Below are 13,391 nucleotides of genomic sequence, written 5' to 3' on the forward strand. Positions count from 1 at the left end.
TTTCAGAGTCCATAGTCTCTCATGGTTCATCTCCCCTTCCAGTTTCCCTCAACTCCCTTCTCCTCTCCATCTCCCCATGTCCTCCATGTTCTTTGTTATGCTCTACAAATAAGTGAAACCATGGTGTACTGGGTGTGGTGCAAAAACAATGAATACTGTTACGCTGAAAATAAATAAAAAAAAAAAGAAATATATTTATATTTCTTAGTTTAAATGAGTCATTGAAATTTTATGATTATGTATTTAAAATATGTTCATTAAATGGGGTTTTTGAAAAAAAATATTCATTTGAGAGAGAGAGCACGCTCGAGGGAGCACAGGCAGGGGGAGGGGCAGAGGAAGTAGCAGACTTCCCACGAAGTAGGGAGCCCAACACAGAACTCCATCCCAGGACACTGAGTTCATGACCTGAGCTTAACTAACAGCCACCCAGATGCCCCAACAGCGAAATCTTTTAGTGATTGTTAACAGTAGTCCAGGTGAGAAACAGTGAAGGCTTGAATCAGAAGTTAATGGTGAGAGAGAGAGAGAGAGGCAAGAGCATGGGAATTAAGTTGTGTCTGTCAGAGCACATTCTCCAAAAGTGGTGATTTCTCAATAATTTCTAAAGATAACAAGATTTGAGAGATACTAATATCTGATTCAAAGACAGAACATTCAGTGTGAAATGTGGTTTGAAACATCTCTGAGACAAACGACAAAGGAAAGGACTTCTTTTATATGTTTACAACCCCACCGACTGATAACGTATTGCTCGGCTCCCTCCTCTTGATATCAGAACCTGCCCATGGTCTGGCTTGAGCTAGCATACTTGATGATGACCGTCACAAATTCTAGAGTGGCTGTGGTAACTGCTTATCTATGAATGAGTCAGAGATGGCTGTCAGGAGTGTAGGTTGGGCACCTGAGCAGATAGATGGTGGCATCATAATGAGATTATCAAGATAGGAGACAATGCCAGTTTTGGGAAGAAGATACTCTGTCACATTTTGAAGTGTTCATGAGTTAGAATTGTCTGTGGGATATCTTTGTGAGGGGAGGAACACCTGTATATGAGTTTGTACCTCAGATGACTTGGACTGATTTAGCCTTCATTTGACTTACTGTTTCTCAATTGCTGCTTATATGAGGGGTTTCGTGTCTCTTTTGGAGATGATAAAATATTAAATTGCAGGTTGAAGACCCAGCACATTCCCAATCTTTTTAAACTTCTGACATGTTATTCACCTCTAAATTGAGGCTGCAAATGCCTTGGCACCTATGAGGAAGATGCTTAATTGACAGTGTTTCTTACTGCTTTGTTATGAAACCAAGTAAAATCATTATGTGAATAATGCTACAACATGTTTCTATTTTAATTATTTAAATGTAATAACAGTGTCCCTTAATTTTATTTATAGCTCCAAAAGGAATTCTTCATTTGTCTCCTGATGTTTATCAAGAGATGGAAGCCAGCCGCCACAAAGTAATCTCTGGCACTACTCTAGGCTATTTGTCACCCAAAGATATGAACCAACCCTCAAGCTCTTTCTTCAGTATATCTCCCACATCGAATAGTTCAGCTACAATTGCCAGGGAACTCCTAATGAATGGAACATCTCCTACAGCTGAAGCCATAGGTTTAAAAGGAAGTTCTCCTACTCCCCCTTGTTCTCCAGTACAACCTTCAAAACAACTGGAATATTTAGCAAGGATTCAAGGCTTTCAGGTATGAATTAAAAGCAAAAACAAAAACAAGAAAACAAATTCATTAGCCCCAAATCCTTCATCACTATCCATCAGAAAGCTCATCCTTGCCTGCTAGTGTGACCTATATGCCACTTACATTGTGAGGTATTAGGAACACAGAGGTCAGAAAAAAGAGAGCCATATGCACGTGCCTCATTTTCTTTTATTTTCATTCTATCCATTCTTCTTTTGCTGGATCACCTCCATTTTCCTTCTTCTTCCTCTTATTATTTTATTTTTTTTCTGAAACATTTTTAATTCTCTGTTCTGTCTTCCAGTTGGTCTTGATTGGGTGTATTTAACTCCTCATTCTGTCTTCCACAAACAAAAATTCTGCCTTCATACATTTGGTATTAGTATTTAGCACTAAGTTCCCTCATTTACAACAAGGCTGAATTTTTCTGATGATGATTTTACTTTCATAGCAGTTTTGAAGTTGGCATTCTGTTGGTAGTAATGATTCAGGTATACCGTGAAGCTACAACATCCTAGAACTCTGTTATCTTAGGAGCTAATTAAACAGTAATGACATGCTTTCTAGTTGTTTGAGGCATAAAAACATGTATTTGTTTTAGTGGACCATGTTTTGAACTGTCTAGAGTAGCACCTGTCTCATGGTACTAATAGTTTTGTTTCACCGGTCAGTCTGACTGTAGTTCACAGCTCACTGAACCTGTGTATATAAATTTGGGGATGGAAATTTTTTTCCCTATTTATTCTTTGTTCCCTTTTAAAACAAAACAAAACAAAACAAAACAACCCAACAGTCCTTTCTGGATAGAGCTTTCAAAGAATTGTTAACCCTAGGACGAGGAAATAGCTGTGTTCTGGTTTCTTAGTTGCCGGGAGAATCATGTACTGAATGGTAACCACTGACCTGACGGGATGAGCAGCTGCGTGCTCGTGCGTAGGAAGAGTGTACTGCACCCCCAGATTTCACCGTTTTCATCCCCCTTCGCATCTTAGTCTTACTCCTTAAGACCAAAAACTGTAATTTCCTTTAGCAATGCTCTAGAAGCTCTGTATTGTGTAGAATGATCATGTATTTATAAACATTTTACAAGTTTAGATATAAAATCAGAAAGAAGATCTTGTGTTTTGGCAGGTATTTTGCATGTTTTTTTGTTTGTTTGCCTTCAACAGAAACCCGATTCTTTCAAATCTATTGCCAGGTAATCCTTAGTAAGTTTTTAATTAGACTATTAATATGAAATTGAAGAAGCTGTTACCAGTTATTGGCTCTGTCATCTGAAATTTGAAACACTTAATTTGAAGTTAAAATTTTAGAATTTGTTTTTGTTGTTTACCTTAAGAATGACAATAAATCACTGTTTAAAATAAAAAGACCATGATTCATATAGTTAAAGTACTGGTAAAAAGCTAATAATTTAGTTCTATAATCTGCACACCATGAACTAAAAATAAACTGTGATGAAAAGAAATTCACTGCTTATTTACAAATCTAGTTATTTAGAAATGTCTGAGAGTAACACTGCATTTTTATAGAAACAAAGCACAAAATAACATTCAAGCTCCGAACTGATTTTTTTTTTTTGCTTGGAAATGTTACTATGGTAGATGTAATTTTGCTGCCAGAGGAACTACTTAAATTTTTTTTAATTTGTATTTATTTGTTATTTCTTGGTCATGATAACAATTGAAATTTTATAATTACTTTAGTCAAAATGTAGAGTCTGTTTCTCCCATTATTGGCCTGACTGCTCAGACCTCTTTCTAAAGCTTACGCTAAGATAATATGCTCTTATTTATGGACAAGTTAAACATATCCAAATTTGTGTACTGTGATTTTTACATACTATTGAATATAAACAGATCGTTTTAAAACATTGCTGTGCTGCTTTGGTCAAATGAGCTTGGTATTGATGTGGAATATTGTATCACTGATAGATCACAGCCTGCAGCTGAGCAGTAACAGAAGCTCTGTGGGAAAAGGCTTAGGGTCCTGTCAGGCACAGAGCATATCTTCATAATGTCATGGTAAAAGGTTCTTTGTAGTTAAGAGTTGTAAAGCCTATTTCTTTATGGGTAACTTTCTCAGGTGTCTTTACCTGGTAGGAAAACATGTAGACTGTTTCTCATTCTTAAATGTTTCCATTGGACTGTAGTTTAGAAATTATAGGGCCAGCTTGTTATGCATTACATGCTACTCTGTTATTTTTAATTTCTGGAATTTAAAAACAATAAATTCTTTTTCTGTGTTTCTAGGTTAGTACTTTTTTATTTTGTTATTGTATACTGAATAGATATGATTGCATATTGAATATTGTATAAACCCTTCTTTGGCCTTCCTTGCCCATTGAAATTTGACTTAAGCCTATCAGAGCCATTGTATGTGACAGCTATATTGTATTACAAAGTAAAAATACATTAGTGTACTGAAAACTAAGTTGTTTTAACTTTAAAATTTTTTTCATTACCCAATCTTTAATTGAAATTTATAAATTACAGAAAGCTTGTTTGCTCACTAGAATATAGGTATTAAACTCACATCCTTTGCTTAAATCTATAAAATAATTATAATTATTATACAATTAAAGTTATTAATAAAGCTGACTTCACAGATAAGAATGTGACTGAACACTTGCACATTCTTGGTAGTTATTTCTTCTTTGCCTGAGCTCACCTAAAGTTTTTATCCTATTTTAGATGCAAGCTTTTGGATCCCCATCATAAATCGATACATGTCTCTTTGAAGTTTTATTGAGTGCATTTTAACTATCCTCTTTTAAAACCTGAATGTTCTTATTGATTGTTTTATTATTATTTAAAGAGAAGTTTTATATCAATAGTTCTGTGAGCCTTAGATTTTTGTCCAGCCCAGTCAGTATGCTTCTATAACTTCAATGATTTTTGCAAAAACTCATTAGAAATTACAGTTATACCAGTGTGTTTCAGGTTTCTTTGTTATATACCTCGATAGTGCCAAAACTATTCCGCTTTTTAAAGACAGTTATTTTGGAAAAAAAAAAAAAGACAGTTATTTTGGCAGAGACATTCTTGAAATGCTGTGCATTTGAACCAAAGTGGAAGACTTTGTTTTGTTGCGTTATAATTTACATTATTGTAAGTTTTAATATCATTAATATGTTTTGCCATACTAATGATATTAGAAATTTAGATTTGTATAACTAGGTATAGGCAAGTTCCCTTGTCTTTTGGTTCTTGCCCCAATTCTAGTGTATGTATGGGGGTTGGGTGGTACCCACACAGCACCAAGCAGGGTGTCTGAGAATTCAACTCAGTTCTGATACTGTCTCCATGGAGACAGCATCAGATCCTACAGGTCTAGGGTTCAGTCCTACAAGACCCCTGCCCTAGTCTGCCAACTATGAGGTATCAGTCAAGCCCAGGTTGCTACCTGTACTTTTTTTTTGAAGATTTTATTTATTTATTTGACACAGAGAGAGATCACAAGTAGGCAGAGAGGCAGGCATAGAGAGAGGGGGAAAGCAGGCTCCCTGCCGAGCAGAGAGCCAGATTCGGGGCTCGATCCCAGGATCCTGAGATCATGGCCTGAGCCAAAGGCAGAGGCTCAACCCATTGGGCCACCCAGGCTCCCCGCTACCTGTAGTTTTGACTGACCAACTATAAATCAGAGGTTCCCCCAGCCGCCTCCTCAGGTTCAATTAATTTGCTAGAGCAACTCATAGAACTCAGAGAATTTTACTTACTAAATCACCAGTTTATTGTGAAAGGATATAACTCAGTACAGCTGGATGGAAGGGATGTCTAGGGCAAGGTGTGTGGCTGGGGCACACAACTTCCATGCCTTCTCCTGGTATGCCACTTTCCCAGCATCTCCATGTGTTCACCAACCCAGAAGCTCTCAGAACCCTGTCCTTTTGGGCTTTTATGAAAGCTTCATTATACAGTCATGATGGATTAAATCATTGACCGTTGGCAACTGATTCAACCTCTAGCCGTTCTCCTCTCCCCTGAGGTCAGGGGTAGTGGGGATGAAAGGTTCAACTCCCTAGTCAATTCTTGGCTCCATTTTCAATCAGCTCCCATCCATAGATGCTTTCAAAAGTCACCTCCTTAACGTACAACTCTGTCACTTTCAATACTTAGGAAATTGCAAGGGTTTAGGAGCTAGTTTCAGAAAAAAAGGTTGAAGACCAAATATATATTTCTTATAAATCACGATATCACACTTTATTTAAATGAGTCATTAGAAAAGTAATTTGATTGGAAATGAAAATGAATCCTTTTAGCAAATTATCCTTTCTAGATGAATTTAATTTCAGTTTGCTCCTCTGTCCCCTTGTTGTGATCATCCTCCATTGAACAGTGCTGATTTTGAAGCCTTCAGAGTAAAATATAATAAACTAGGTTTGTTTTTTTCATGAAGAATATAAAGAAACAGTTGTTGTCTGAGTTAAACCATAATTAGTTTATTTTACAAAATCAAAGAGTGTTTTATAGAGGAGCTTTTTTATTATTGTTTTAGTTGTTAGTGCCATTTCCAGCTAGATGAAAATAACAGTAGAAAACTTTGAAATATCTACTTAATTAAAAACTTTCTTTTCAAATACAATTCAGACTTAATGTATTTCAACTGATATGTCTCCTTTTGTGAAGTTTAATAGGATTATAATAGGCTTCTATTATATTATAGTCTTCTTTTAAATATTTGTTTAACATATATGATGTATAACATTTTAACAATATGACCTTAATATAGATTACATTGAGAATATGGTGTGGAAGGTACTGGCCAGTCTGAGAATCAACCTTTTTTCTTTCTCTTTTTAAAAAATTTCCATTATACCTCATTTTTTATAATCCAAATACTTATCATCAAAGTGGCTGTTTGCAGCCTTTTTTTTTTTTTTTAAGAATGAGGAATCCATTTCTTTTCAAAGAGCAATATAAGTTAAACTTTGTAGGTTTCTAAAAGCAGAATATGGAGAAAGAAATCTTGCATAGTAATACAACTCTCCCACAAAGAAATGTCCTCCCCCAATTTTTTTTTAAGATTTTATTAATTTAACAGCGATCACAATTAGGCAGAGAGAGAGGAAGGGAAGCAGGCTCCCTGCTGAGCAGAGAGCCCGATGCGGGGCTCAATCCCAGGACCCTGGGATCATGACCTGGCTGAAGGGAGAAGCTTTAACCCACTGAGCCACCCAGCCACCCCCCAGATTTTAAATATATCCTTGAAACATAACTTACTGTGTCACTTCTGAGCCCAAATTTTCACCTACATTGTTAAACAAATGGCTGTGTAAAGTGAAGAGAAGTTATTCAGAGTACAATAAGTAGAACACACCTGTGGGTTTGGCATGGGGTCAACAGATACTGCTCTGACTTATGGTCACTCTTTAAAAATCCCTCTTGGATTTGACCTTTACTACTTTCCAAAGACCTTGGAGAACTTGGTTTAGTGTTTGAACTCTCCCCATGGCTTGGTCTTTTTATAGTGACCCTAAGCTCATACATGTTCTTCAGATGGGCAACCCAAGTTCATGCAAACTGAATTATTATATTGTTATCATTATATTTGACATACTTTGCCAAACTTCCAAAGGTATGCAGACTACCTATTACATAACTTTACTATTACATATTATATAACAGTGGAATTACCAGCTCATTTTGGTGGAATTTCCAACTCTATAGAGAAAAATTCTAGTTGGAAGAAAGAAATCCTGATGCATATAAACATATGTTGTCATTAGTAACAATAATACAGGTAAGAGGCAAGCAAGTCTTGAGTAAAGTAGTCCATTATTACTGCATAAACTATTCAGGACTAACTTGACCCTGAATCACTGCAGAGTATAGCCTGGAAGTCAGATGGACAAAGACGTTCATCCTGAGCCTTGATGTACCAGCACACACATAGTAAGACATATCAGATATTTCAAAGAAAAAGTAATATACAACCAAAGAAAGAGCCTTTCCTACCACAGTGACTTTGATATGGCTTTAAAATGAGCCACTGTGGTACAGAAAAAAATGGCTGTTGTTATGGGTCTTCTCTGAGTAGAGTATTTGTAGCTTTCTCTGTTTGCATCAGAAGAGAAATCAACTCATCGTAAGAATTCTACTTGGAAACATTTGAAAATCAAGTCTTTGAAGAAAAAGAAATGATTTTTCATCTACAGGGGAGCTACATTTCCTTTTGCCACAGAAGGTTGGCAGTGATGTGATTTTTACTTAGTAGCGTAAGATTAATTTTAATACCCATCAAGTCCTTTCATGTCTGGCTAGTAGCAACATACCAATGGTCATTCTAAGTCATGTTGAAATGATCTGTTTCCCTCTCTCCGGCATTCAGCTATATCTAAGATTTTTTTTTTTTTCATTAGCGACAGTGGTTAAAATTTCATGGATATTGTTCTCTTCTCACTCAGGGCAATTCTTGAGAGAGAGAGAGAACAGTATGTGGAGTTACTGCGCATAAAGGATTTCTATACACTGAAAAAGATATTAACATAGCAGGGGCGTGCTTTGTATCAGAGATATATGGGTAAACAAGAAAATGAAACTGACATTTATTGATTGACTCATATATTAGATAGTGATGTAGGCATGTACATTATCTTACAACACAAGCAGAAATGCCTGGTACATATTTGCTTTTTGCTACAGATCTTTATTTTAAATCAAACTATTGTATAATGTTTGAAGATTTATTCCTGTAAGTAGGGATAGTTTGTGGTGATGTTCCATGGCCTGCTAGATATTTTTTGTTTTAGTCATAGATTTCATTAATAAATGTATTTAAGCTCTCATAGCTGAGTCTGTTATGTAAGAATTCTGACTCTTGAGCTGGAAGGAACTTTGTATTTTATTCTGAGATAAAATTTTATAATGTGAACACACATTTGAGGGACTATACAAGTAAGACAGCCTATTAGTAATATAGTTTACTTATTTCCCCTTGCAAAACTATTAATTGTAAATCCTGACAGATCTTAAGTTCTAAAAAGTTCTGTTATCTTAACACGGTCACATCAAAAGGCAGATTTAACTGTCAGAGATAAGGGATATTTGAAAAACATACATGTTTTTATCTGTATTACTGTCATTTTTTAAAATTTTTTGATTACTTTTCAGTGTACTAGAATTCATTGTTTATGCAACATAGCCAGTGCTCCATGCAATACGTGCCCTCCGCAATACCCACCACCAGGCTGGCCCAACTTCCCACCACCCCTTCAAAACCCTCAAACTGTCATCTTTTTTAAGTATAAGAAAAGTCCAGAATCAAGTCCTAAAATGGAACATTGAAGAAACAAGGACTGCTGTTTGAAGATGACACAGTGACAGCTTGAATAAATCTTATTAAGAGAAAAAAATTAAGAGAAAAATGTTTAAAAATATTAAGAGAAAAATTAAGAGAAAAAAAATTCAGTATATAAAAGAATTAGATGGACATGAAGTTAACCGGGCTAGAGATGTCAAGCCATTGAATACTGGAATTGATTTAACTGAAGAACAGAAAATGGAACACCTGCTTATTGACTCTGGGCCAGTACTCATAAGTACCTTCACATGCTAGGTAGCATGCCAAGCACTGGGCACAGGAGGAGTTATGATCATGTTGGGGAAAGACAGGTGAATAAATCCAGTATGCAAAAGGTTGGCCACCACCATAAATTAGTCCCATCTCCAGGGTTCAGTGTTTGAACGTTACACAGCAGCTTGATAACAAAAAATTAAAGATGTATGAAATACTGTATGTAATTCTGCCCCCATAATGAGGGACATAATAAAGGTAACCTGATAGGTGTTCACTTGAGGTGTGGTTAGCCATGTCAAGAATCATAAATAGGAATGAACAGCTTTGACCGAAGGAATTAGGGAAGAATTTACAGCAGATGGGACATTTGAAGTAAGTTTTGAAGAGCACATAGAATTTTCAGGTGAATGAGAATTGCAGGCAGAAGGTAAGCACTGAAGACATAAAAGGACATGGTATTTCATAAAATGCTTAGAGTCGAAGTGGCAGTGGTTCACAGGGAGACAAAGAAGCTGTGCTTTGCTGGGAGTTTAGATTTTAGCTGTTAGGCAGAGACTGTGGCCTTATTTTTAAAAGGGTAGGGACATTGGTTTTGTATTTTATTTATTTGTTTAAAAAAAAAAGATTTTATTTATTTATTTGACAGACAGAGATCACAAGTAGGCAGAGAGGCAGGCAGAGAGAGAGGAGGAAGCAGGCTCTCTGCTCTATCCCAGAACCCTTGATTGTGGTAGCATAGAATCATGACCTGAGCCAAAGGCAGAAGCTTTAACCCACTGAGCCACCCTGGCACCCCTGGTTTTGTATTTTAGAAAGATAATTCTGTCAGCGATACAGAGCATGAATTAGACAAAAAAGAAACAAGACTGGTAGCAAAAAAGACTAATTAGAGTGGTTTTTAATGAATCCAGTAGAGAAATAACGAAGATTGGATTAGGGCAGAGCTGGTGAGTGTAGAGGAATGGGGCTAAGGTGCACTGGTCTAAGCTTACAGCTGAGAGAATTAAATGACCTCTTGTGCTGTTTTTTTTTTTTTTTTCCATTTATTTGTTTATTTACAGCATAACAGTGTTCATTGTTTTGGCATCACACCCAGTGCTCCATGCAGTACATGCCCTCCCTATTACCCACCACCTGGTTCCTCAACCTCCCACCCCCCCCCCCCCCCCCGCCCCTTCAAAACCCTGTGGTTGTTTTTCAGAGTCCATAGTCTCTCATGGTTCATCTCCCCTTCCAGTTTCCTTCAACTCCCTCTCCTCTCCATCTCCCCATGTCCTCCATGTTATTTGTTATGCTCCACAAATAAGTGAGACCATATGATACTTGACTCTCTCTGCTTCTTGTGCTGGTTTTTATGGGTACGCTTTCACTAGCCTGTTCCAGATGGAAGCAAGATTCACATATGTTGAAGAGTAAGTAGAGAGTATCTGAGAATACATAGACTATTTTTTCAAGAATTTGAGAGTGAAATAAAGTAAGATAATATGAATGTGATATATTTTAGGCAAGGTTTTATGTTTAGTATTGATGAGATGAGAGAACTTAAAGGAAGTTAATGGGTTCCGTTTTAAACACGTGAAATTTGCATTGCCTGAATAAAGTTGTGCAAGAGGTAGTTCTTAATGCTTCTAGTGATCAGCAAGAAAGGATAGGACACACAGTTTGGACAGTCATCTTTATACAGATGGAATCGAAGCCATAGAAGTAGTTAAGTTTATGGGGCACCTGGGTGACTCAGTCTGTGAAGCATCTGCCTTCGGCTCAGGTCACGATCTCAGGGTCCTGGGATCCAGCCCCACGTCAGGTTCCCGGCTCAGCGGGGAGTCTACTTCTCCCTCTGCCCCTACCCCTGGTGCTGCTTTCTCTCTCTCTCTCTCTCAAATAAATAAACAAAATCTTAAAAAAGAAGTAGTTAAGTTTGACCAGGGAAAATGAGTAGCCTAGGAGAGATTCCCGATGAATATTAACAATGTAAAGAGTTCATTTATCCATTAATTCAACTGAAATATATTGAGCATTTGCCATAGGCCAGGCATACTTCTTGGCCCCGAGGATATAACATAAGTGACAGTCAAGCTTTCTGCTCTCATGGAGCTAACATAAAAATGGGTGTGTGGGGGTGAGATGTGGAGACAGGGGACATCCAAACACATATGATAAATTCAAATGGTGTTAATATCCAAAGGTAATAGTTGCTAGGAAATTAATTGTGAGATTAGTTATGATTATTTATGAGAAGTATATGCAAGAGACTTCATGTCTCCAACTGTTGTGTCAAAGATAGCTATACCTTTTTAATATTTTAAACAGCCTTATTGAGCTATAATTATGTACAATTAGACACAACCATTTTATATTAAAGTTTTGAAAAATATATGCAACCATGTGACTGCTACCACAATCAAGACAATATTACTATTACTGTAAAAGTTTTCCTGGTCCCTCTTTGCATCTTGTTTTCCCCTCCTCCCCATGGGTCCAGATAACCAGGATATCCTCTTGTCACTAAAGATTAGCTTTGCCTGTTCACAAATTTCATAAAAATGGAGCCATACAGTATGCACAGCCTTGCATCTGGCTTCTTTCACTCGCTATAATGTTTTTGAGATTCTTCCATATTGAATATATTAGAGGGTTTTTTGGTTTGTTTGTTTTGTTTGTTTGGTTTTTGTTGTTTTTCATTAAGTACTAGTCCACTATAGGGATGTATACCACAAGTTGTTTCTCTTTACCTGTTGATGGACATTTGAGTTGTTTTCAGTTTGGTGCTATTATGAATAAAGCTGTTTATGAATAGTCATGTATAAGATTTTATGCAGACATCTTTCTAATTCCCTTAGAAAAATGCCCTGGAGTAAATTTGCTGGGTCACATGGTAAGTGTACGTACAAAGTTATAAGAAACTATCAGATTTTTTTCAATATGCATAATGTAACGTATTACATTCTTACTAACATGTATGCGAGTTCCATACTATGATATGATCAATCTTACTCAAATAAGAGTACAGTGGTATCACATTTATATTTTAATTTGTATTTCATTAATGACCCATATGATCTTCTTCTTATGTGCTTATTGGCCAATTATAGGTCTTTGTGAAATGTCCATGTCTTTGTTAAGTTTCTAACTGGGGTCTTCTTATGGCACTATAAGAGTCCTTTTTATATAATGTCTGTGTTGCAAATATTATCTCCCTACCAGCATGATCTTGACATACTCAATTTCTTCTGTGAAGAGCCTATTTCCAAATAAGGTCACAATCAAAAGTATAGAGGTTAGGAATTTTGGAGCCATTGTTGAATTTACTGTATACTTATTGCTTTCATCTAATTTGGGAAGTTTGAGGCCATATTTTCTTTGAGTAAATATTTTGCACCCTTTCTCTGCTCTTCTTTTGAAACTCTGTATATATATGTTTTTTAAATATTGTCCACAGATTCCTGATTCTTTATTCATAAAAATTTTTTTTCTCTGAACTTTAAATTATATTTCTTAATTGATCTATAAGTTAACTGTGTGTCTTCTTCAGTGAATTTTTTTAAACTTTGGATATTGTATTTTCATTTCTCGAATTTCCATATGGTTCTTTTTGAAGTTTTGGTTTCTCTGCTGAGATTTCCTATAAGAAGAGTTAAAATAGGTGCTTTAAACACCTTTTGTGCTCATTTCAACATCAGGTATATTGAATTTGGTCTCTATTGAGTGCCTTTTCACTGGAGTATGAGTCACCTTTTCCTGTGTATTCCAGGTCAAGCAATTTTGGATTGAATCCTGACTATTGTCAGTGATACAGTATAGAGACTAGATTCTATTACATCCCTCTGCATAGTTTCAAATTTTGTTTTCTGAAGCAGTTAATCTGGCTGGACTCAAACTCCAAACTTTGTCTCTCATCTTAAACTTTCTATTCCCTTGGCTTTTATGAGAGCAGTCTCTTCTGGTTCTCTGTCACCTTTTTTGTCAACTGCTGAAAAGAAGAACCTAATAATTTATTGGTTCCTGCTCCCTATCAGAAGTAATTTCAGTGGAAATTTTTGTAATGACATTAATGATAGAGGAGAAAGTTCAGGTAGTAATATTGTCCTAGAATAAAAATAGCTGAGAAATAATCTGTCATAGATGGTGTTTGCTCCTGCAGCCTGAGCAGCAACTTACTTCTTAACTTTTG

At 36.2% G+C, this 13,391-nt stretch overlaps 1 protein-coding gene across 11 annotated transcripts in view; it reads left to right on the forward strand.

The window, feature by feature from the left end:
• Positions 1 to 13,391, forward strand: part of STAU2 (staufen double-stranded RNA binding protein 2) — a 320,763-nt gene that overhangs the window by 186,746 nt on the left and 120,626 nt on the right. For 10 of the 11 annotated variants that reach the window (XM_046010474.1, XM_046010473.1, XM_046010467.1 and 7 more), the window contains one exon: positions 1,401 to 1,708. In XM_046010474.1, coding sequence (XP_045866430.1) covers positions 1,401 to 1,708 — 308 coding nt within the window. Of the gene's footprint in view, positions 1 to 1,400; positions 4,336 to 13,391 lie in introns of those variants that run through there. The other variant, XM_046010477.1, reaches the window with a different exon arrangement.

Source organism: Meles meles, chromosome 1, assembly GCF_922984935.1.
Source record: "Meles meles chromosome 1, mMelMel3.1 paternal haplotype, whole genome shotgun sequence".
Taxonomy (NCBI): domain Eukaryota; kingdom Metazoa; phylum Chordata; class Mammalia; order Carnivora; family Mustelidae; genus Meles; species Meles meles.